The 27,871-nt window shown below is 32.6% G+C and overlaps 1 protein-coding gene across 2 annotated transcripts in view; it reads right to left on the bottom strand.

Annotated features, from left to right (window-relative positions):
* The window catches only part of LOC127719564 (F-box/WD repeat-containing protein 7-like), a 142,063-nt gene that overhangs the window by 111,342 nt on the left and 2,850 nt on the right, over window positions 1-27,871 (bottom strand). For both annotated transcript variants that reach the window (XM_052225783.1, XM_052225785.1), the window contains exons 2-9: window positions 25,362-25,639; window positions 23,847-24,046; window positions 22,559-22,697; window positions 21,931-22,052; window positions 19,990-20,079; window positions 12,103-12,189; window positions 3,487-3,575; window positions 754-973 (exon numbers count right to left, since the gene is read on the bottom strand). In XM_052225783.1, the coding sequence (XP_052081743.1) occupies window positions 754-973; window positions 3,487-3,575; window positions 12,103-12,189; window positions 19,990-20,079; window positions 21,931-22,052; window positions 22,559-22,697; window positions 23,847-24,046; window positions 25,362-25,639 (1,225 nt within the window). The remainder of the gene's footprint in view (window positions 1-753; window positions 974-3,486; window positions 3,576-12,102; window positions 12,190-19,989; window positions 20,080-21,930; window positions 22,053-22,558; window positions 22,698-23,846; window positions 24,047-25,361; window positions 25,640-27,871) is intronic.

Below are 27,871 nucleotides of genomic sequence, written 5' to 3'. Positions count from 1 at the left end.
AGGGTCATAACTTTAGAATTGTAAGTGTGTCCACAGTGAAAATGAACCTATACCTGAATATCATGGTTGCTAGCAATTTTGCGAAATTATAAAGTCCTACGTACTTCAATATAGTATACTTAAGTTACCATTTGTCCATTTTCAACATTTTGAGATAATTCATGGGTTATAAAATATGGAACTGTAATTGTGACAAATTTAAAAACTAAACACAACCTTTATTTCATCATACATATGAAAGCTGTTACATTAAAAGATTCCAATTCAAAAGAAACTAAATTATAGTACATAAATTGTTAATTTCAAATGTAAAGATGGAAAGAAAGACAAGACAGGTAAATGGATGGTCAAAGCAGCCATAATTAATGTAACATTATGATCAACATTATGGTCTTCACGAAAAACGTTTTGACTTACAAGCCCAAAAATCAGTGTCATAAAATTTCTTTCAATTTATATGGCTTGTGAGGCCTCTTTTCAGGAAAATTTTAAGGCCTGACAACATTTTTACTGGCCTGCAATCAATTTCACAAAATAACTTACGAGAAAAAATAATTTTAAGTCATGGATATTTCAGTATGTTACGATCAATTTTTGTCATAAGATTTTTTGTGAAAAGAGCCCCTGAGCTGTAGGTTTTATTGTAAATGGTAAATACTGCCACAGAACCATCTAATTTTTTTATAAAAGTGGTTTCGGTTGATTTCTAAAATTTCCAAACCTTACTACTGAAACTATTGCGAAAATGTTTACCTTTTCTCCAGTCCAGCACTTTTACATTTGTTCCATCATCCCCATAATATATCAAACCATCTCTAACATCAAAACCACGAATATATCTCTGTGTTAAATGTCCATTGTTTTCTGATCTTATATTTTCAGACACAAAATAACAAATGATTTTATCCTCCTGAAGTTTATGTACAGAAATAACTCCTTCAGCAGAACAACTAAATATAGTACCATTGATAACCTGAAATATAACAGCAAAACAACTGATAACAAACTGCTCTTAAGATATAACAAAAACTTTACACACATCATTTATGCATATGTACATAGACATAAGTAGTATTTGGAACTAAAATTCAGTGGATATAGATTTAGTGGGTAATGGGATTTTAGTATGGCAGATGTCTTAGTATATTTTAGTGCATCACTCACCTAATGTTTTTGCCAAACATAAACTGATACAATGCGACAAGATTATTTGGATGAAGATAGATCTTGACATTTTGAGCATATTTGCCACTGTCATATTTTCTCTATCTATCATCGTTTGCAAGATACAAGACATCTAATGCCTTTTACTCTTATGTTCTACTTTTAGCCATAGTGGCCAAAAAAAAAATAATCATAATCTTTAAATTACATTAGCTAAGGATCATTCACCCCAAGTTTTGTTCGAATTGTTTCCATCGTTATAAAATAGAACGTCTTTGAAAAAATATATGACAAGACATGAAAACTGGTCAAAAATCATGGTTTAAGACACTTTAAGGAGTCATCCAAATGTTTTTCTTCACTTTTGTAGATCTTGCATTTCTAATAGTTTTTGCTGTTTACAGAAAATAAGTCAAAAACTGTCATTAACAGTCAATAACTCCATGGTGTCAGTCATATTTGCATTTTTGTGGATTATGTATTGATAATCATGTTTGAAATTTTAAGTTTCTACCTGTATAGTATTTTGAGATAAAAGGTAAAACATGAAAATTAGCCCAAAATTTTCATTTAAGGGCAATTACTATGTATGTTGTTTTAAAGAAGTCATTTGATAATTTTTGTAAAATAGGAAGGAGGTAGATCTTGACAATGTGAGCATTTGTGCCCTAAGGTTCAGTAGTATCAGAGGAGAACATCTTTAAAAAGTATACGACTGACATAAAAATTAGTCAAAAATCATAGTTTATGGCTGTAACTCCTTTCCTTTTGTAGACAGAATGCCTGTCTGGTGTACAAAATTTTAAGCTTGGTATCTATGATAAGTTTATTTACAACCACTGGGTCGATGCCACTGCTGGTGGAGGTTTCCTCCCTGAGGGTATCACCAGCCCAGTAGTTTTATAATATGTCTTCAATGCAAAATTCTGCATCATATTAAAATCTGGTGTGATCAAAAAGACCCAGCTTGGCTGGCAAATAAACTACTTAAGGATAAGAACTTGATTCAATACTATCAATTCAATAAAGAACAAAAACACAAAGATACAAGTGCAACAATATCTATATGCAGTATCTATACTTTAAATGATTTTGAATATAGGTCACACTCCTTTTTGAAAAAAAAATGTTTTTTTTATTCAACATATAAAGCCTTTAACAAGGGTCCGGAAACGGTCATATATGCCAGTCATGTCCTAAGATGAAACTATTTGTCCTAAACGAGAAATTGGGATTTAGGACAAATTTTATTTTTTTAAAGAAGTAATTTCGGTCATTTCATTGACTCAATGTTTGAAATCAGATTCCTTAATCGCCATTTTGCACTGTCTTACAACAAGTGTAAGTTGTAATCACTTGTTTTTGTTTATAATCCCTTTCCTGTAATAAAACTGCCACTCCAGTAGTTTGATAATCCTGAGGGCCCTCCTAATATCTATATCAATGCCTCCGGGAAACATTGGCTAATGATCGCTAATCACTTTTTACCTGTGGTTTTAATATTCACACCTGACAGCAATCACAAGCTCAGAATAATATCTTAACAAAAATTGAAATTCCCTGACAAGTGTATTCTTTATTTAATTACTTTTCAGCAAAGACAATCATCAAATCTGATTTAAAAATTAAACCTAAATTTACGGTGAAAAAAGTATTTTTTTCATGTGCTTTATTTACTATATAATACGCATGCGTGAAATTGTCTTCAGCAAATTTAATATTTAATCGTAAAATGCAAATGTAATGCCAAATTAAATGAGTGCAACTATTGTCTGTTACATTCAAACACTTTTAAAGGTAATAAAATAAAAAAAAGCCGGTGATTTCCTGTCAATTTGATAAACAAAACAAATCCCGGAAATGAATCCGGAATTATTCGTACTTTAACTTTATCGCAAACTTCCGGTTTTAACTTTTGTCAAATCGAAAGAAACGTAAGCAATGTCTGAGAGATTTACCATTTTGAGTCATTAAAATCATTTCAATTTTAAACTATTGCCTTTCCTTAACTGTTCTTCATGGTAATGATAAGACATTTACTTAGTAAATGCGATGAAACAGCAATACAAGTTCGTTGATGCTATGAATCTAGTTAAGTTGACATCGACAATTTGGAAAGGGGCACCAACTTTTCAATCATCTCAAAATGACCGAAATTGTGTGGAAAAATTTCCGGATCCTTGGCCTTTAAGTTAAGTTCTTACAGGTAAAAAGTTATTATTTCAAGCATGGGCTGTTTAACATTGAGTAAAAATTGAAATTGACAAATCTAGCTTCTACAAATACAGTCAATGGGAGATAATCCATAAAAATATTGACTACCTTTAGACCAGTAACAGATTCCTCGTAAGGGTGTACACTATGTAACTTTTCCCCTGATGCTGTATCCCAAATCTCCAATTTTCCTCCGTCTGAAATAAATAAATGTTAGAGAGTAAATAAACAATCCATCAATAAATGATGGTAAATACAAAAATTTTAAACTTTTGTAGTAATGAAAAACAACAATTACAGCTGAAACTATACAGTGTCTCAAGCAGACAGCAAATTCTAACATACTGTAAACCAACTTATAATCATGAGCTATTTATTTTCTAGATTTTCAAGAGTAGAAAAATACCACCAATATAAATGGTCACTTATACAATAAACGCTCTTATATGAATTAACCAAGTTTAAACAACAAAGTTGAAAATAAATTGTCCTGAAACGGGCAAATGAAAAAAGTGGAAATAAAAAGTAAAATAACAAAATAAGTTGGTTTACAGGATCTATCAGATTATTAGATAATCATTGTGATTTCTCATTGAAGTAAACTGTACTTGACCACAGATTTTTAAACTAAACCATATGTGATATATATAAAACACCATACAAATATTTAGAGTATATTCTATGTAAGAAATTTTCCAAAACATTTATCTGAAGGATGACCACTTTGGTGCTCCTTATAAACAAAACAAATTCTTAATTTCTAAAAAAGTTAAGACCTTCATCACTTCCTTTTTATCTGAGAAAAGATAGATAAAAGACACCAAAATGAAAATTTTCCTCTCAACTTTATTGTAGTAGCATATTCTGAATCTAAAATCCTATCACACAAATAAATTTCAGCTTTTGGTGTTGGACAAACAGTAGATAGACCTGATCTGTGTTGGGACAAACAAGAGACAGACAGGAACTTTGTTGGGACAAAGTAAAGCCAGACACCTCCAGTGCAGACAGAATAATATGATGAACTTACATTCCATTACCTATTAATAAGTCATAAGCAAAAACCCTCTGCCAACCCTACATATAGTGACCAGAAACAGGTACTGACCCAGCCATCGTCCGTCTTTCTGTTAAACCCGACCAAAAAAATCTGTCTCAGGTTCAGTTGAAATGAAATCTTCTGTCCTATATTGGTCCGAACTTAATAATTCTGTCCAAATTTTTCTGATCACAATGTAAATGTACGCAAATTTGTTATTTCATGACTTCTTGTTTGGAAAACTTATGCATATCAACTTTAGTTCAACAGTCAAGGTTGTCACACAAAGAATAAAACTTGAATTATTTTGAATGATTTCCCATTTCATGCAGTTTGCTGTTACTTGAGTTACATTAAGAAATTACTGAGACAGACGACAGACAAAATGTCAGTCATGTCCCTGTATTATCACAAAACCACAATGTCATAAAACCTCCATGTCGTACATATACTTCCGAATGCAAATAATATGACAAAATTTTCGCCGGTAACATGTGGACAGAAAAAAACATTCCAGGCTTTCGCAGATCTTTACATGCTATTTATATGTTATACATGTACAAATTATTGCTATAATTTCACATAGTTATCTTTTCTTCAGATATGATCATATAAAAATAAGATGTGGTGTGATTGCCAATTGAGACAACTCTCCAACAGAGACCAAATGACGAAGAAGTTAACAACTATAGGTCATCATAAGGCCCTCAACAATGAGCAAAACTCATACTGCATATAAAGTAAGCTATAAAAGCCCTGAAATGACAAATGTAAAACAATTCAAATGAAAAAACTAACAGTCTGATATATGTACAAAACAATAAACGAAACACAAATAAGATTTACAGCAACAAACGACTAGTATTACCGGTAATTTGATTTTACATTTTTATTCTAATTAAGTACCAAATTGGGCTCTTAATTTAATATTGACTCCTATGTAAAAAAGGGAGATTCAAATAAGTACTTAAATCATTATAAATAAATTCAAGTAGAAAAGAAAATATAAAATTAAATTCATGCAGACATCTTAAAATTTGGAAATGACGTTTGCAAAATCAATCCAAAAATGTCAAATTCCAGTTGGATGTCAGTTATGTGAAGGTGGAAATAAGATTCATTGGAAATGTATAGAGTTTGACGTATTGATGTGTGACAGGTGTAAGGACAATGTCCATCTGTGGATTGCTAAGGATCATAGAATATATGACATAAAAGATAAATGAAAACAGGAAGGCTCAAAGGACACAATCACATTCAGTGATGTCAAGTGTGAAAAACACTCTAAACAGGCTTGTTGTCTTTACTGTAATACTTGTAATAAAGTTCATTATGGCCATGATTTATTGACGAAGAAGACCATACATAATAAAGGTAATGTAGAATTGATGCCAAAACAAGAGTAAGATAAAGTTTGAAATATCCAAAGAATATACAACAGCCCTTACTAATATTGAGTATATAGCAGTATGTTCTGATGGTTCTATGTGGATGGGGGATAGTACCAGATCATGGGGATGGTACCAGATCATGGGAGATGGTACCAGATCATGGGGGATGGTACCAGATCATGGGGGATGGTACCAGATCATGGGAGATGGTACCAGATCATGGGGGATAGTACCAGATCATGGGGGATGGTACAAGATCATGGGGGATAGTACCAGATCATGGGGGATAGTACCAGATCAAAGCTACAACATGTCAAACTTAGGGAGGATAAAACTGAAGTTGTAACAAGTTTAAACACTAAGATTTATGGAATGGCAAAAACTCATTTAAACAAGCATTCTGAGAGTATTGCATGGTAATACATAGTCCCCTACCGGTTAAAAATTCATTGTACTGGAACAAAATGCTAACTTGATCTATAACTTGTCATGGTGTAAACTATATAACAAATATCAAGTCAATATCTTCAAGCATGACAAAAAAAGTGTGGAAAACTGATTATTTAAATTTAGTCCAAGGACCATAACTCTGCACAAAATCATCAGACTGGAACAAAATTCCAACTTGATCTGTTACTTGTCATGGTAAAACAATACACCAAATATCAAATCAATATCTTCAAGCATGAAGAAAAAAAGTGTGGAAAACTGATTTGCCGGACTGACGGATGGACAGACAGACAGACGGATGGAGTGCAAACCTAAAGTCCCCTTCGACTGCGCCAATAGGGGACTAATAACATTCTTGTTACAACAGGTGAGACTAGACTAAAATTAATCAATACCATGACAGATTCCAGATGACAGATTCCAGGTATGATGTAAAACCCAGATCAAAGTTACAACATATCAAACTTGGGGAGAATAGAACTGAAGTTATATTAAGTCTAAGCACTAAGATTTATAATATGGAAAGTGTGAAAACACTTAAATGTAGATATGAAAAAGGAGATTCAGATAGCTGCTAAATTTTTATTAAAAAGTCAAGTAGAAAAGGAAGTATGAAGGAAATGATTTTTTGATGTGAATGAACTGATTTTGTGTCATGGATGGATACCCCATATTCTTGGTTTTTCTATTATAAAATCAGATAATGAGAGAAAGCAGACGAGGAAGTATAAAAGTCAGCAATCTTTATATTTTGCAATGGCATTCGCAAGTTCAACACAAACAAGTCAAATTCCAGTAGGATGTCAGTTATGTGACAGTAAAAATAAGATCCATTGGAAATGTATCCAATGCAACCTTTTAATGTGTGACAGGTGTAAGGACAATGTCCATCTTAGGATCACGAAGGATCATAAAATACTGGACATAAAAAAAAATAGGAAAACAGGAAGTGTCAAATGAAACATTCACATTTAGTGATGTAAAGTGTGAAAAACACTCTGAACAGGCTTGTTGTCTTTACTGTAATACTTGTAATAAACTTATCTGTCCAAAGTGTATCATCACTAAAGTTCATAATGGACACGAGTTAATAGAAGAAGAAGACTACAATAAAGGCAAAGTAGAAATGAAGCCAAAACAACAGAGTAAGATTAAGTTTGAAATATCCAAAGAATATACAACAGATCTTACATACATTCAGTATATAGCCGTATGTTCTGATGGTATAATCTGGATGGCAGATGGTGTCAGATCAAAGTTACATCATGTCAAACTCAGGGAGAATATGACTGAAGTTATAACAAGTTTAAACACTAAGATTTATGGAATGGCAAAAACTCATTTAAATAACATTCTTGTTACAACAGGTGAGACTAAACTAAAACTAATCAACACCATGACAGGTCAGATACTGTAAATTCAGAAATTATTGCGAGGTTTTTATTAATGCGAATAATGCGACTGGGTGACTATCGCAATAATAAGAACTCGCATTCTGATGTCTGTTACATATATCTGTATGCAGATTTTCATGATATCGCAATTATTAATCTCGCATTTTTGTCCATTCTTGAAAAATCGCAATAATAAATGCACGCAATAATTTCTGAATTTACAGTAACAGATTCCAGGTATGATGTAAAACCATTATATCCAATTAGTATCCATGTAACCAGTGATCAGAAAGTCATGATAGGTGCCATGTCTCCAGGAGAGTTATTCCCTGCCACAGGAAGACGTGTAGTGGTTGTAATGGATCAGGAAGGAAAACGACTAGAGGAATATGAATATGACAATCATAAGAAGCATTTATTAACTTTGCCTAAATTTTTAACTGGTACCAAACATAACAAACGTTTATTCACTTACCCTAGATGTATAACCAGTACCAGTAATGGTTATGTCTGTGTGGTGGATTGGTTAGATGGTGATGGCAGAGGTCTAGTGGTGGTGTTAGCACCAGGAGGCGACATTCAAGGGATTTATACTGGTCACGCTGATGTTAACACAGGCGAGAAACCATTTAAACCCGTAGGAATATTAGCAACACCATCAGATAATATTGTTGTTCCTGATATGAGCAATCATTTATTGCATATACTGACTGACCAAGGACAAAGTATTACCTACTTCAACCTCTATGACATGGGAATCTTATTTTCATACTCCCTTGCTCTGTCTACATCAGGAAATATCTTCATTGGATGTGCTAGTGCAAAAGGAAGTCCAGACACTACAAAGGCCAAACTATATAAGTTGAACTATTCTGGATTCTAATGATCTTGTTCTGTCTCCATCAGGAACTATCTTTATAGGACGTGTTAAATTGGGGTTATTCTAATAGTCTTGATACTATTGATTGAAGAATTAGATTCAAAGTTATTAATAAGTTTAACAATGGAATATTTTGGAACCAATAATTAGAATAATATAACATTTTTAGGTGAAAAGTAGTAAATTTCTATTCTAAACATATATTATAATTTTACCAAGACAATCACAATCACTACAGAGTTCAATACCTTAATTGTTTTTTTGTATTATCATTATGAAACATTAAATTATTTTTTCATGGCTAAAACTAATTCATGACAATCAAACATCCCCAAAGCATCAAGTTCCAACTGAGTCTTTAAAATGTTCTTAACTTTTTAAAACTGGTACAGACTGTAGCCTCTTTGTTAACAGTATCCATATTATACAGTGTAGAAATTTCCCTTTGAAAGATGCCAATATTGTTTCAATAAATTTAATGTGCTTTCAATAAACTTGTTTTGAGTTTAACTTGAATAATTAAATACATGTGTTGAAAGGTCAACAAGACAGCATTTCAATGCTTTGGGCATGATAACTTGGTCATTTATTGGTTCAAATTAGAAATAAAGTAACAAGAAAGAGAACTTTTAAAATATACCATTTAAATGTCTTATCTTAAAGTATTTATCATGTTGAAAGAGAGGCGTAAGATACCAAAGGGATATTCAAACTCATAAGTCAATGACAAACTGACCAACCCCATGGCAAAAATAAACAAAAGACCAACAACAGAATACAAAACAAAACATAGAAAATGAAGTATAATAAAGCAGATGAGGGGTATGTACTTCAATAGGACAGTAATCCAACAACAAAATTAACCAAATGTTTATATGCAATACTGAACAACGCGATTAAATTTATACTGAAAGTGAATATAATGTTTAACTTTCTGAAGTATATTCAAAAAAGGATTGAAAAAATACTGTACTCCAAGGTAAATTCATAAAGGGGAAGTCCATAAAATCTGACAAAATCAAACGCTAGATGTTTGATATCAACCAACAGAACAAATGGGAAACAACTGTCATATTCCTGACTTGGTACAGGCAATTCTGAAGAAGATGGTGGGTTAAACCTGGTTTTATGGATAGCTAAACCTCACACTTGTATAACAGTTGTTTATAGTATAAAGAATACTTCCCACTGGCTGGTAAATCTTACATGTATCAGGCAAACTAATTAATTAACCTGGCAAAACAAGTTACTGTATTTAGTATGAAATGACTGTGTGACTTGTTTTGTACTTAAGGTTATAGTGCTGGTTGTGCTAAGATGGTAACAGTGACATGAGTGAATAAACATATTATCCAGGAATTCACAATGAAAATTAAAACAAGAGTGCACACGCTGAAATGTCTCGCCTTCTTTACTAATCATTGATATTATGTAGATAGTCCTAAATATAAAGCTTTATTACAACTGTCACATAAACTTAACATTAACCAAGTAAACTAAACATTGACCAATGAACCATGAAAATGAGGTCAAGGTCAGATGAACCATGCTAGGCAGGCATGTACAGCTAACAATTCTTCCATACAACAAATATAGTTGACCTATTGCTTACAGTTTAAGAAAAACAGACCAAAACACAAAAACTTAACACTGAGCAATGAACCTTGAAAATGAGGTCAAGATCAAATAAAACCTGAGTGACTGACATATAGATCATAAAATATTTCCATACACCAAATATAGTTGAACTATTGCATATAGTATTAGAAAAAAAGACCAAAACTCAAAAACTTAACTTTGGCCACTGAACCATGAAAATGAGGTCAAGGTCAGATGACACCTGCCAGCTAGACATGTACACCTTACAATCATTCCATACACCAAATATAGTAGACCTATTGCATACAGTATAAGAAAAACAGACCAAAATACAAAAACTTAACTATAACCACTGAACCATGAAAATGAGGTCAAGGTCAGATGACACCTGCCAGTTGGACATGTACACCTTACAGTCCTTCCATACACAAAATATACTAGACCCATTGCTTATAGTATCTGAGATATGGACTTGACCACCAAAACTTAACCTTGTTCACTGATCCATGAAATGAAGTCGAGGTCAATTGAAAACTGTCTGACTGGCATGAGGACCTTGCAAGGTACGCACATACCAAATATAGTTATCCTTTTACTTATAATAAGAGAGAATTTATCATTACAAAATATCTAACTTTTTTTTCAAGTAGTCACTGAACCATGAAAATGAGGTCAAGGACATTGGATATGTGACTGACGGAAACTTCGTAACATGAGGCATCCAGATCTTCCACCTTCTAAAATATAAAGCTTTTAAGAAGTTAACTAAAGCCGCTGCAGCCGCTGGATCACTATCCCTATGTCGAGCTTTCTGCGACAAAATTCGCAGGCTCGACAAAAACCTTAAAAACAGATAGATTCATAATAGAGATTGTTGATGGACATACACTGAGGGTACACAGATTATATAGGAATCAGACGGCTTAATGAAAAATATCTTAAAAACGGAAAAATCTATAACAGAGATCCAGGAATTTACCCTTGAAATTTCAAAGATTGTAAATACAGGTTGGTTTGCAGGGGTTAATTTGAAATGCAACGAGAGGAGTTTCCAATTCAGAAAACAACTTGCTTCAAATCAAGACATATTTTGAAATTCATTTGCTGTCTTTTCAACATGAGCATTGAGTATTTTACACACATTTTGAATTATTTTTTAGTCAGAGCTCTGAGTGGAGGCAAAGGTAGAGTGTTAAGACATTTTCGAATAATTTTAATGTAAAAAAATATTACAGTGACACAGTGTTGTCCTCTATAAAAGTCAAACAATTAATCAAGTGTTAGACTAATACAGGCCAAAGAAAATATGTTTAGCACAGAAATGTATTGATCACTGTTTCCACTCTTTAGTAAGAAATATATCCCCAAAACAGCTTTATATCCTCATCTGAATTGTGTCACATTTTTTCATAGAGGGCCATTTTAAAGCTGACTATGCAGTATGGGTTTTGTGAATTATGGAAGGCCTTACAGTGGCAAATAGTTGTTTACACACTTGTCCTTTGGTCACTGGTGGCTAGTTGTCTCATTGGCCACATCTCCTTGTTTTATGTTGATGCACAGCATCATGAAACCACCACATTCAGGAGAATTTCTACTTTGTTTTACAACAGACATGATTACTCTAACCAAGTGTAATTTTGTGTAGTCACTGAAAATGAAGAATAACCAATGATTTTGGATTATCCTGTGTAATTTCTGCCGACAAAAAAACTTCCTTTTCTCAATATTTTGTACTCTACTTATTCCCTCTTCAAACATTGCATCCTGTAATAGCATTAAGTCTTTTATTGGTTTTTACACTCATAAAAAGGATCATATGGTCCGGGGGGGGGGGTAATTACCCATTTGATTTATTCCCACTCACATAGACCCCTCTCATAGACAATATTGTTTGTTTCAGCACCACATTTTATGCAAAATGTCCATTGTTAATTTCATCTCTTAAAAATAACTTATTCTATAATATACCTGATCCAGTTATTATGGCTTGTGCCACTGGGTGATATATCACCTTGGTAACAGGGTTAAATGTATACACAGACCGCAAAGCTTCTCCTGAAATAAAAAAAATCAGATGAGTTACATGTAGAATAAGGAGGGTTTCATATTTTGGTAAAAATTATATATTAAACTTTTAAAATCGAAATATTAAATTTTCAACTGACTATATGATTATAGGTAGTGAATTTTTAAATAAGTTTATAAAACAGGTGACATATTTTCTACCAATACTTATAAGCATTTTCACATAGTTAAAGCTTGTGAATGATTTTTTTTTTAAATTACACACACTTAAAAAAAAAGTTATCCTCATTTCTACATCAATGTAGTATCTACTAAAAGGAAATAGATTTTGATCATTCCAGTCAAAAAGAGTAGAGTAGTCATAAACAATGGTCACAAGGCTTATCTGAATATTGATCCTACTTTAACTTTATTGACCCTTAGATGACCAGATAAAAGTTCATGATGTGTCCAGTCTTTACTGTGAGATGAAAATATACATTAAATTATTATCTTTGTTTTGTTTGTTTGCACAGGAATTAAATACACAAAAAAATAAAACAGATATATATATTCTTTACTACATAATATTGTGATGTTATAAAATGCTGCAATATAACGGGTAATAATATTAGCTTCATAATTCTTTTACAATTAAAAAACCTTTGTGAGCATGCACACATACCCCACGCCCCTACATTGTCACTGGGCGAACAAAATCTCAATAGATTCCTAAGTTCAAAGACTCATAACTCCTACAAAAATCAACTTATAAAAATTTCTTGTGGATTATGCACATGTACATATTATGTCCTTATTATCTACAAAGTTTCATGAAATTCTGTTGTGTGGTTTCAGAGGAGTTGCATTGACAAACTGTTGCAGTAGTATGTTTAGGCCAAAATTCTTAGTTAAAATGGGCATTATGCCTAGAATTAAAATTGAATTACTTCCTGTCGCTATGCACATCTACATAGTGTGTAGTATCTACAAAGTTTCATGAAATTCCGTTGTGTGGTTTCAGAGGAGTTGCATTGACAAACTGTTGCAGTAGTATGTTTAGGCCAAAATTCTTAGTTCAAATGGGCATAACGCCTAGAATTAAAATTAAATTACTTCCTGTCGCTATGCACATCTACATAGTGTGTAGTATCTACAAAGTTTCATGAAATTCCGTTGTGTGGTTTCAGAGGAGTTGCATTGACAAACTGTTGCAGTAGTATGTTTAGGCCAAAATTCTTAGTTCAAATGGGCATAACGCCTAGAATTAAAATTGAATTACTTCCTGTCGCTATGCACATCTACATAGTGTGTAGTATCTACAAAGTTTCATGAAATTCCGTTGTGTGGTTTCAGAGGAGTTGCATTGACAAACTGTTGCAGTAGTATGTTTAGGCCAAAATTCTTAGTTCAAATGGGCATAACGCCTAGAATTAAAATTGAATTACTTCCTGTCGCTATGCACATCTACATAGTGTGTAGTATCTACAAAGTTTCATGAAATTCCGTTGTGTGGTTTCAGAGGAGTTGCGATGTCAAGAACAGGACTGACGGACTGACGGATGGGTAAAAAACATTATACCCTACGGAACTTTGTATAATTACAATGACACAAAGACATGTACAGAATCCTTGATACTATGAAAAAAGGTTTTGTTAATTAATAGAAAAAACATGTGCTCCTTTGGTGACTTGGGAGTTATAACATTTAAGACCTCTTGATATTCAAAAACAAAGTGTACTATGTTTTTATCAACAAATAAATGTTGTAAAGTAGTTACAGATTAGTGATGTTCTGATTATGGATAATATTTGAAATTTTTATTGATGACCAAATTTTTTTTTTTTAAATCGAGATTATAATCTTCAATGATTGATCATGAATAAAAGTTAAAAAAATATCTATAAAATGCTATTTTGAAAACATCCTGGTTATGGCAAGGAAATTATTTTATTTTGGTAGACATATTTCACCACTTAGATGGCACCTTCAAGACGGTATAAAGATAGGAACAAACATTGAAGTAATGGAAAGACTTTTCCTCATCGTTGATGACCATAACTGTGATATTTCAGGATGCTTAATAAACTTAACTTTCAATTAAAACTTCATTCTTTCCTGGACATTTACCTATTATGGTCCAATATCCAAAATCTAAATACATGGTTAGAATCAGCATATCAAAGAACCCCAAGAATTCAATTTTTTATGAAATCAAACAAAAAAAGTTTAATTTAGGACCCTTTGAACCTCAATGTGGACCAATTTGATAATGGAGCCCAAAATCCAAAATTTAAATACACGGTTAGATTCAGCTTTTCAAAGAACCCCATATATTCAATTTTTGTTGAAATCAAACAAAGTTTAATTTTAAACCCCTATTTGGACAAACTTGAAAACTGGGCCTAAAAATCCAAATTTAAATACAGATTTAGATTCAGCATTTCAAAGAACCCCATATATATTCAATTTAAGTTGAAATCAAACACAGTTTAATTTTGGACCCCAATTTGGACCAACTTGAAAACTGGGCCTAAATCAAAAATTTAAATACATGTTTATTAATAGACAATATAAGCTTAATATAATTTTTAAAGCAGTTCGCTTCATCAAAAACAAAAATATATATAGCATTCAGAAAATTACTTTATACAGAATAACAACCAAACCTGCCACAAAATTCTTCACACAGTTTACCAAATAAAAGAAAACAAGAATGTGTCCATAGTACATGGATGATCCACTTGCACTATCATTTTCTATGTTCAATGGTCCGTGAAATTGAGGTAAAAACTCTAATTTGGCATTAAAATTAGAAAGATCATATCATAGAGAACATGTGTACTTAATTTCAAGTTGATTGGACTTCAACTTCATCAAAAACTACCTTGACCAAAAACTTTAACATGAAGCGGGACAGACGGACGAAAGGACGCACAGACCGAAAAACATAATGCCCCTAAGTGGGGCATAAAAATAATTTCAAAAATATCATTTATCATTAATACAATGTCTTTTAAAAATCTATAAAACTTATCTGTAATTATTTTCAAAATATCTAATAACATGAATAATGAAGAGTAAATTTCAAACTATATTTATATTGTACTACAGAGCTTATCATCAACAACACTTACATGACTTAGGAAACACAAAATTTTCAAATAAATCTGTCACTCCAATTATAATTGTGTTATTTAAGGAATGACTGTAATATTTTTTCTGTCTATGAAGAAATAACATAAAAAATGTGGTGCACACTGAATAACCCGCGTAGCGTGTTATTTTAAAGTGTGCACCACATTTTTTATGTTATTTCGAATAGACAGAAAAAATATTACAGTCATTTCTTATAATTTAATTCTAAATTCCATTTTAAACCGGAGTAGACCATGAAAAAACGTTGATGATGTCACGGTCACATGACAGAATTATGTCTATGAGCTGATAAAAAAAACAGCGTCAGCCAATCAGAAGACACGTTACATCCGAAATTAAATTATTGATAATTACCACATGTTTTGTTATCTTGATAATAGGTGAAAATTATTGAATGAATAAATTAATAGTAAATACATTGTACTAATCCACACGTACAAATGTGTATATTTAGTTTATTGTAATAAAATGCTCCCTTGGGCGCAGCTTGATTTGACCGCAGAGGTCGAGCCCTGAACAGTTGGGGCAAATATGGACACAACATTCAAGCTTAATACAGCTCTGAATTTGGATTGTGATTAAATATTTAACACAGCATAGGTTTCTGACACAGAATGAATGTGGTCTAAGAACTTAAAAAAAATTAATTTACCTATTCAAACCATATCATTATTATTTGATTATATATATAAATCAGAAATAACCAATTTAAAATGGAAAATTTTAAAGAAAAAAAAGGGAAAAAAAATCCCCCCCCCCCAAATTTTGTGAACCCCTTTATGATTCATCAACCCCAAACTCAATCCCAGCCTTCCCTTTGTGATATGGTACCTTGCAGTACAATTTCAGAGAGATCCATACACAAGTTATTGTCTGGAAACTAGAAAAATGCTTGTTTTTTTGCCCCTTTTTGGCCCCAAATTCCTAAACATTTAGGGCAATTACCCCCAAACTCTAACCCAGCTTTTCCTTTGTGATATGGAACCTTGTTGTACAATTTCATAAAGATCCATACACTTACACACAAGTTATTGTCCTGAAACTAGAAAAATGCTTGTTTTTTTGCCCCTTTTTGGCCCCTAATTCCTAAAATTTTGAGGCAATTACCCCCAAAATCAATCCCAGCCTTCCCTTTGTGGTATAGTACCTTGCAGTACAATTTCAGAGAGATCCATACACTTGAACACAAGTTATTGTCTGGAAACTAGAAAAATGCTTATTTTTGGCCCCCTTTTGGCCCCTTATTCCTAAACGTTTTGGGCAATTACCCCCAAACTCAATTCCAGCTTTCCCTTTGTGATATGAAACCTTGTAGTACAATTTCAGAAAGATCCATAAAATTACACACAAGTTATTGTCCTGAAACTAGAAAAATGCTTGTTTTTTTTGCCCCTAATTCCTAAAATTTTGAGGCAATTACCCCCAAAATCAATCCCAGCCTTCCCTTTGTGGTATAGTACCTTGCAGTACAATTTCAGAGAGATCCATACACTTGAACACAAGTTATTGTCTGGAAACTAGAAAAATGCTTATTTTTGGCCCCTTATTCCTAAACGTTTTGGGCAATTACCCCCAAACTTAATTCCAGCTTTCCCTTTGTGATATGAAACCTTGTAGTACAATTTCGTATTAGATTCAGCATATATCAAAGAACACCAATAATTAAATATTTTGAAGAAATCAAAAATAAAGGCATTAGTATATCGATGTTCAATAGTCATAAATCGATTAAGAGAAAACAAATCTGGGTTACAAACTAAAACCGAGGGAAACACATCAACTATAAGAGGAAAATAAAGGAACAACAGAAACACTGAACTGCAACAAATACAAACGCCAACATACATAGAAATGGACTATTTGATAACAACTGCCATATTCTTGACATGGTACAGGACATTTTAAGACAAGAGTGCACACGCTGAAATGTCTCGCCTTCTTTACTAATCATTGATATTATGTTGATAGTCCTAAATATAAAGCTTTATTACAACTGTCACATAAACTTAACATTAACCAAGTAAAGTAAACATTGACCAATGAACCATGAAAATGAGGTCAAGGTCAGATGAACCATGCTAGGCAGGCATGTACAGCTAACAATTCTTCCATACAACAAATATAGTTGACCTATTGCTTATAGTTTAAGAAAAACAGACGAAAACACAAAAACTTAACACTGAGCAATGAACCTTCAAAATGAGGTCAAGGTCAAATAAAACCTGCGTGACTGACATATAGATCATAAAATATTTCCATACACCAAATATAGTTGAACTATTGCATATAGTATTAGAAAAAAAGACCAAAACTCAAAAACTTAACTTTGACCACTGAACCATGAAAATGAGGTCAAGGTAAGATGACACCTGCCAGCTAGACATGTACACCTTACAATCATTCCATACACCAAATATAGCTGACCTATTGCATGCAGTATTAGAAAGAAAGACCAAAACTCAAAAACTTAACTTTGACCACTGAACCATGAAAATGAGGTCAAGGTCAGATGACACCTGCCAGCTAGACATGTACACCTTACAATCATTCCATACACCAAATATAGTAGACCTATTGCATACAGTATAAGAAAAACAGACCAAAACACAAAAACTTAACTATAACCACTGAACCATGAAAATGAGGTCAAGGTCAGATGACACCTGCCAGTTGGACATGTACACCTTGCAGTCCTTCCATACACCGAATATACTACACCTATTGCTTATAGTATCTGAGATATGGACTTGACCACGAAAACTTAACCTTGTTGACTGATCCATGAAATGAGGTCGAGGTCAAGTGAAAACTGTCTGACGGGCATGAGGACCTTGCAAGGTAAGCACATACCAAATATAGTTATCCTATTACTTATAATAAGAGAGAATTTAACATTACAAAAAATCTGAACTTTTTTTTCAAGTAGTCACTGAACCATGAAAATGAGGTCAAGGACATTGGACATGTGACTGACGGAAACTTCGTAACATGAGGCATCCATATACAAAGTATGAAGCATCCAGGTCTTCCATCTTCTAAAATATAAAGCTTTTAAGAAGTTAGCTAACGCCGCCGCCGCCGTAGCTGCCGCCGCCGCCGCCGGATCGCTATCCCTATGTCGAGCTTTCTGCGACAAAAGTCGCAGGCTCGACAAAAAAATGGTGGGTTGAACCTGGTTTTAAGGCTAGCGAAGCCTCAACAAAGTTTAATTTTGGACCCTTTGAATCTTAATATGGATCAATTCAAATACAGACCCAAAATCCAAATAATAAATACACAATTAGATTCAGCATATTAAAGAACCCCAAGAATTCAAGACTTTTAATTAAACTCCATTGAGATTGCTAAAGAAATAAGCAATTTATACAAAGTATTACAAAAGAATTATTTTTGGCCCCTTTTAACTAAACCCTTACAGTCATAACCCCTAAAATCAATCCCAAACTTTATTTTATGGTATAACACCTTGTGGCACAATTAAATAGCAATAAATAGACTTATACTCAAGTTATAGTCCAGAAACAAGAAAATCCTAGTTTTTTTGCCCCTTTTCATCCCTTAATCATTAAACAATTTGGACCATGACCCCCAAAATCAATCCCAACTTTCCTTTTGAAATATGGAACCTTGTGATAAAAATTTCATACAGATCCATACTCTTATCGTTAGACACAAGTTATTGTCCTGAAACATGAAAAATGCTTGTTTTTGACCCCTTTTTTGCCCCTAACTACTAAACAGTTACAACAATAAACCCCCAAAATAAATCCCAACCTTCCTATTGTGGTAAAGAACCTTGTGCTAAAATTTAATAGAGATCCATGCACTTATACTCAAGTTATTGTCTGTGAACCAGAAAAATAAACGTTTTTTTTGTTAGCCCCTTTTTTGCCCCTAATTCCTAAACAGCTACTATAATAACCCCCAACCTTTCTATTGTTGTATAGAAACTTGTGCTAAAATTTAATAGAGATCAATACACTTATACTCAAGTTATTGCCTGCAAACCAGAAAAATAATTGTTTTTGGCCCCTTTTCGACCCCTAATTATTAAACGGTTTGGGCCATGACCCCACGAAAATCAATCCCAACTTTATTCTACAGAATAACATAATACGAACGAAAAATGTTTTGCGGTGTATAAAAACAAAAAGCCTCCAAGAATTAGTAAGTAAACAGTACAATAGGTGACACATGCTTCTTGTAAAAATGATGTATAACTGAATTTTTTTTTTTCATGATTAATGAATTTCTCTTGTAAGGGAGATAATCCAGTGTTTTTATCTTCTTTTAATGCAATTTTTTAAAGTTTAGCTCTTTGTTTTCAGAAACAAGCCTCTCCTTCTCGAATTTGAAGTGATGCTATTGTGAGTATATATTTGACAAATATATGCCAGCATCTCCCTTCTGAATGGTCAGGTGACAAATTTTCATACCATTAACGTTTATTTAAAGTCCATTATACTGAAGAGTTACACAGAGTTTAATGGACAAGAAACACAAGTCAAATCTAAATATTCTATATAAAGATATAACAAAAAACTGAAATATAAATATAAAATTTTATCAAGAGATCCCTTGTTCCCCATCAGTACCACTTATGGAATACAATTTTTTTTGCTTTCTGCAATTTAGAAATGGAGAAACTAGAAACATTAGTAATCATTCCATATTTTTAACAACTATGATACCTGATTTTCCTGTCGACCATATTTTAAAACTGCAGTCATAAGATCCACTGATAAATAATCTCTCTGTATTATCTGTTCCTAGCGATTTACCTGTATTTAGAATAAGAAAATAATAACAGAGATCTTAATTCTATTACTTTAATATAGGGATGTCAACTCGATGAAACATTACTCATCGAGTACTAGTTGGTTTTATCGAGCGATACTCGAGTACTCGCTCGGGAATATATCTTCAACACGGAAACACAAAATTACGTATTTTACATTATGTGGTTTGTTGTTCAACGGACGAAAAACCAACTACATAAGTATCTTGGACAAGGAATTACACACCATAAGTAATAGCTCATTACCTACAAGTACTAATGAAGTAAAAAACAACAATCTAATCAATATAAACTAATGAACACCTATCTGAAAATTATAACAAGGAAAACCATATCAAACAATTATAGTATTTGGTAATCGTTAAGAAAACACATTCAATGTTCACAAAGGCGCAAGGATTAGAAGTTTAACTATTCATTGAGGGTCATAAAGGGATGCAACAAATTTATTATATTTGAAAACATTTTCTTTTCAACTATTATTGAGGACAGTCGGTTTTGCAACTTTGTAACTAACAGTCTTGCAGACGAAAATATTTGCTCTGGCGGTACTGATAAGTGTTAGCCTAGGTATAGCCCACATATTTTCAGAGGCATTTTAAATGACAATTTAGCACAATCATTCAAAACAAAATGTATTTTATTTACTAATATGATTAATCAGTGATGCATATCTAATTTTCCAAAAGAGGTTCAACATTATATAAAAAAGCTAAGCAGCAATATTCTAACAAGAAACCCATTAGTCGAGTACTGTTTTAATATTCAATACTCAGTAATACTGAGCAATACTCGAATACTCGAGCACTCGTTGACATCCCAACTTTAATATATAAATGTGAATGTGAATTGTGAATCTTTAAGTCTTTGGTTTGATATGGCTGGTATTAAACCCTCGATCTCCTGCATTCAAGTGAGCACTCTATCAATGAGACCACTTAGACAGTAAAATCAGTATTGTGGCTGGTATTAAACCCTCGGTCTCCTGCATTCAAGTGAGCACTCTATCAATGATACCACTAAGACAGTAAAATCAGTATTGTGGCTGGTATTAAACCCTCGATCTCCTGCATTCAAGTGAGCCCTCTATCAATGAGACCTCTAAGACAGTAAAATCAGTATTGTGGCTGGTATTAAACCCTCAATCTCCTGCATTCAAGTGAGCACTCTATCAATGAGACCACTAAGACAGTAAAATCAGTTTTGTGGCTGGTATTAAACCCTCGATCTCCTGCATTCAAGTGAGCCCTCTATCAATGAGACCTCTAAGACAGTAAAACCAGTATTGTGGCTGGTATTAAACCCTCGATCTCCTGCATTCAAGTGAGCCCTCTATCAATGAGACCACTAAGACAGTAAAATCAGTATTGTGGCTGGTATTAAACCCTTGATCTCCTGCATTCAAGTGAGCACTCTATCAATGAGACCACTAAGACAGTAAAATCAGTGTTGTGGCTGGTATTAAACCCTCGATCTCCTGCATTCAAGTGAGCACTCTTTCAATGAGACCACTAAGACAATAAAATCAGTATTTTGGCTGGTATTAAACCCTCGATCTCCTGCATTCAGGGGAGCCCTCTATCAATGAGACCACTAGGACCACTCTATCAATGAGACCACTAAGACAATAAAATCAGTTTTGTGTATGTTTCATCAAATCAGACTTAAACCAATATCTTTACCAATGCAGTTAAAAGTTCAGCACACTGCAATAAATCCTTATTTTTCTTCTCTCTTTTATATGGGACAAGTAGATCTGATATATCTTCAATTAATATTCCTGCAGAAGGTAAACATAACAAGAAATATTGTAAAACTGACTATATATACATACAAACATTAGCAGAATCATCCTTTGAAAGAAGTTGTACACAAGTCACAGCACTGTTGTGGCCTCCATAATTTCTTAACTCAGATAAAGTTTCCAAACACCATAATTTTACTGTGGTGTCTCGACTACAAAAAAAATTTAAATTCTACAGGTCTCAGGTAAAATATGCTTAAAACACAACTGCATCTAAATTGATGACCGTTATGAATAAAAAATAGTTTTATTTCAAGGCTTCCTAAATTTTTTCCAAAACAAATCTTTAACTTCTTTATTTCTCTGTACTTTTTAGTTTTAAATCAATCTTCCAGATGTTTTGAGGAGTACAGAATTGTAACACTTTGTGATCTATTGATTAAAATCTAAAACTATTGTCAGTAGCAAGAATAATTTCTAAATCTTAATGAAGCCACATACTAAATGGTTACTTTTCATCAGTGATCATTTTTTGAGGATACTGGTAATCTGAGTAGAAGTTTTAAGTAAACACAATGTACCGATATTTATTTTTCGTTATCTGTAACTAGGTCACTGTGATGTCTTAAGTAGTATTTTAAATACAAAAGTTTATGACAGAGAACATCCATTAGAGTTGTCAATTCAAATTGGGATACAATATACATGTCTGTTATACCTGGAAGTTACAAGCAAGACTCCATCACTATCAGCATCTGTAACTAGGTCACTATGACCTTCTAATTCTATCACTTCAAACTTGCCAAATCTCCACTTATGTAATGTAGCTTTTAATTTGGAGAACTTTTCTGTTTTTTCTGTAAAAAATAAATACAAAACTTGATAAGCCATTACATCATGTCAGCCAAATTTCTAACCAGTCTGATCATAATACAATTGGACTGTATACCTAATTATTTTTCTGTAGGATCAAATTATAAGGAACACTTGAAGTCCACCAAGATCTAACATTTTAGTTCAGTGATTTATCTCCTTATGGAAATACCTGTAGATGAGCTCTCTTTAGATTTATTCAAAATTTCTCTGCTAAGAGGGTTGTGGATTTTATTCAATTATTCAAGATTTTGAAATGTTTTAAAATTAAGCAATACTAAAAGATTACACTATAAACTGCAGCATGTTAAATGATTATTAGGTTTTATTATATGACTTTAAATTTTCTGTTTTCTCATTGGCTAATAGCATAGGAAATCCTCTTTGATAAAACCTTATATTCACCGCTGAAAAAATCACGAGAGGTTAATATAAGATTTGGAACAGCATCTGTGTACCTAAAAATAGATATTCCAAGGCAACGCCAATGAAGTAGGTTTAAGACGTCATGTAAATTCCTGGGTTTTTTTCCTTTTCTTCTTCTTTTCTGTGTTTTTTATTCTCTTCTTCTCGTTTTCGGTGTAATTTTTTAGAAAACTTTAATGAATATTTCAACTTATGAAAATTGGCAACTGCAAAAGCAGATGATATATTTAGTATAAAAACAGGGAGCAGTTTTAAAAAGTATCTTGAGCAAATACTAGAAAATTGGAGAAGGATAAAAAGTCATATAAGAAAACAATTGTTGACTTTTGATTTCAGTTGATACAATGATTTATCAACCCCAGAGATATGACATTCACCCTCTGCCTTTGGCCTCCATGAATATCATATCTCTAGTTCAACAATTTAAAAAATAAAATTGACAAAATTTCCTTATTGGGATTTGGACTCAAGACAGACATAACAAGATTTATGATAAATTCATACAAGGGCTATTCCAGAAAAAAATGTAATGGAGATTGCTGGACAATATTTTTGTTATACCCAACTACCCATATGATAATTTTTATTTTCATTTTCAGCAGAATTGTATTTGCTTTCCCTATTACCCACAGAATAAAATCATGTGGTGTCCAACCCTCCCATATATTTTTGTCCATAGCCCTAATATTATACAAAAGTTTAATTACCATTTGTGTGCGTTGCTGATATTGACTTAGGCTGCTTGCTTTTCTTCACTGGTGAAGGATTTGTATTTTCCCTTAATTCTTTGCTTGTTGCTTTGGTAACAGGCTGTGATTTATTTTGAGATTTAGTTTTGGTTTCCATATTAACTGGTTTAGTATTAACCATATTGTCTTCAAGAATTTCTCCTGTTACTGCATTAGTACTGAAAATATTTTCAAAGGATTAAAATGTCTTATATCTTGTAATGCTTAAGTTATTCTGTTTTAATTTATTCTAATTTAATTCTGATGTTAGTCATGTTAGTAATTTCATAATAAAATGCATGACAGTATTTCACATGATACTGATCAAAATACTATTTAAAAATAATGGGGTCACTGGCCTTGTTTTCGGGTTATAAGTCTGCTTTAAATTTCCAGGATTGAAGAAATAAATAAAATAAAAAACATATTCTATCTTTCAGGATTGTTACTTGGCTGAACCATTTTGCTGTGTGCATTTAGCATGTTTTGATCACCATAGCAAAATTTGTGGTATTTCTAAAATTCTGATTAATTCAATTCCCACCATAAGAATATTTGGCAAATTTTCAAAGAAAAATTTTATCCTGAATAATCTAACGTTAAGATTTTTATAATTTGACAGGGGAAAAAAAAGAAGAAAATTTTGTTATTTTTTGGAATAAGCTTTTAAATTTTGTAAGTCACCAACCATTTAACATGTTTAAGAAAGATAACTTTTTTTCTATGATTTAATAAAATGAATGGGAATGTGTCCATGGGGCACAGATGATGCCCCCGCTTGCATATCATATAAATTTATAAAGGGACATAACTGAAGAACGGTAAAAGTGATGCTACCCAAATTTGTACTTGGTCTGTGTTTTGTGGTAATAAGTATTATGTATATATTTCATAACATGTGGTTGAGGCAAACTTAAGTTAACGGAAACGAAAAATTCATCAATTTTTCCATTTGTAAAGGGGCATAACTCTAGAACAGTAAAAGTGACACCACCAAAATTCAAACCTGATCTTCTTTTTTTGTGGTAATAAGCATTTTGTATAAGTTATAACATTATAACATTTGGTTGAGGCAAACTAAAATTAGAGAATGGAAACCAACTTTGGGGCGTACGGACGGACAAGGGTAAAACTTAATGCCCCCTCCGCTACAGCGGGGGCATAAAAAACTCACAATGATTAAAGTTACATTATCTTGGGAAATGTAAATTGGTGGAGTGTTTATAGAGTTTTTGTCCAATGTTCCAGGTCAGACTGAGATAAAGATGAAAACAGCATTAAATGTACTGTTTCTTCGTTTATGGATTTTGTCATCTGTGCATAGTGTTTCTGTGTCACCAATTGATACACCATATTCATTTTTTTTTATTGTAGATTTACAATACTTTTTCTTATAGTATCTGATAAACAGACCTAACTTAATATTGACCACAATAAACCATGATCATTAGGTCAAGTTCAGATGAACCCTTAGTGTAATTCATTTCTACTAACTTTTTATTAATGATCATCTCTTCTTCAAGGTCATCTGTGACATCAATTTCAATCAAATCTGTGTTTGTTTCATCTTCAGGTTCAATGATGGTTACTTCCCCTGTTATGATGCTGTCATGGTAACCAGCATCGACAATATAGTCATGGTAACTAGAACTTTCTGTCAGTATACCATCATCTGTCAGTTCAGATCTGGTTGATGAAGTGAAACTCTCTTCTTCCCCATGCTCAGCCAATAATTCTAATAGATTTTCCCGTAAAAGACTTTTCCTCAAAATCTACAATGGAATACAATTATTGATAGAATTTTATTCATTTTCTACGTGGACTTTATTCAGCATGAAAATCTTATTCTCATTTAATCTCACAAGCTTAAAAAGTTTCCTGTTGCGAGTCTGACATGTATTCTATTTTGTTAAGAATTTAAACCTTTTTTTTGCCAATTACATTTAGCACAGATATAACCTTTGAACTTGTTGAACCTTGATCCTACTACAATATGAAACACACTTTTGTTAACATCCTTATATTTTTCAAACTTCATTTTCTACGGAGATTAATAAATTACTTATGTGGAAATAAAATCTGACATCACTTTTTTCATATTGAATAATTTAATGTGTTTCTTGCTCTGGGTCAATCTGAAATCAATATCAGTTAAGATAAATTTTCCAGGGACCTAAGACTAACCAAACTTATAAAATGTAATTTCCATTTTCTAGCACTAGGTGGATAAGGCTGCTATATACTATATGGCCTAGAAAAACCATCAACAAGTAGGAAAATTCCATTTTTTTTTATTCATTATTTTTAAGTTTATTGTGTGCCCATCGAGATTTTGTACACCATATCCTTGCTACTAGTACACAATAAAGAACCTTGCAAACTAATTTTTACAGTTTGCATTGCACCACTGTTCCAGTTTAATTTTTGGGAGAGTAAAGTGCAATTACAACATGTACAAGCATGTTTAACCTTGCTACATTCTGTATGTGCCTGACAGAGTGTCATAAGTCATGCAGGAACCAATGTAATTCAGCAGTTGTTTTTGGTTGCTGTCTGTCATATTTGTTATTAGTGTATTGTTTTAATATAAGGAAGTACACCACTAAATCATGGCCCCATTGCTTTCTCTGTTAAATTCCTCAATTTCAAGCAGGCACAACTCTGTTGTTTTAAGTTCAAATAAATAGACAATCATTGCATGTCAAAGCAACACTTTATGGTGTCTTGCACTGAAAAAATCAACATACCTTTAATGGCATATGAGAAAGAACTGGTTCCCGGAACTTCGGATTTGACAAACAGGCAAAATGTACCCTCTTTTTAAAATTTCATGCAATTTTTTTATTTTTCAAAATTATAAGTCAAAAAGTGTTCTGCAATGATCACCAGTTATTCCGCTTTCATTTGATACCAAAATTACCTAAATATTCTACACATTTTGAAAGTTACACCCATGCGTAGGAACTATTTTGTGTTAAATATGTACTACTTTCTGGTATGTGCTTTCTGACCAGGCCCGAATTAGTGGTGTTAAAATTTTGAAGTCACAAAGCAAATAATCTTCACATTATAATGTCCTAAGGAACATGTTTTCCCCAAATAAACACAGGTAAACCAAGGAACTTCATTCATAAAACAGAAATGGACTTTTTCATATTACCAACTTTTGACTATGGAGTGTATAAATTTTCAACAGGCTACCTACTCTGTGGTAGAAAATACTGGTACTCAGTCAATTAAGAGGAAGTTAAAGAAGTAAAATCAAGCTTACAAGCAGTGCAATTCAGACAAAAAATATAGTTGTTTTATGTTTTCTTTACACAACAAAATCATCGGAAACAGTACAATTGTTTTGCCTAATTTAACTAATTAATTGTATTTAATAGCTTGATTTTACTTCTTTTAGTTGTTCTTTCTTGACCCAGTACCAGAATTTCCAACCACAGAGAAGGTAACCTGTCAAAAATTTACTGAGACAAAAGTCGGTAATATGAAAATAGTCTATTGGAAACTTGTCTATAGAAAAGTTTCCAAATTTCTATTATATCAATGAACTGCTTTTGTTAACATAGGGTCTTTCAGGGGAAAATGCGTCATAGGACATTGTGACGTGAAGATTATTAATTTGCTTTGTGACATCACAAAGCACCAGTTGGTTGATCATATGTTGTTTTCATATTTTGTCATGTCTAGGATTTTTATATATATTTATAGCTAACTATATACCAATCTCGAGTTGATTTTTTAAGAATGAGTTACACAAATTGACAGTTAGATGAAATTTTACTCATCTTATGATCTTTCATCTTATACACGAGGTTAAATAAACAGTGTTATACACTGTGCAAGCTGTACATACTGCATATTAAAGGCAGTTCATTACACATCTATTGTTAAAATGATTTTAAACTGTGAAGTATTGTTAAACAGTTTATTTTAATCAAAGCGTAACAATGTACATTGTACATACGGGTCATAGAAACAAATCTATTTTTAGAACAACG

This window comes from Mytilus californianus, unplaced genomic scaffold (assembly GCF_021869535.1).
Source record: "Mytilus californianus isolate M0D057914Y unplaced genomic scaffold, xbMytCali1.0.p SCAF_11, whole genome shotgun sequence".
NCBI lineage: Eukaryota > Metazoa > Mollusca > Bivalvia > Mytilida > Mytilidae > Mytilus > Mytilus californianus.
This window is presented reverse-complemented; position numbering and strand designations above follow the sequence as displayed.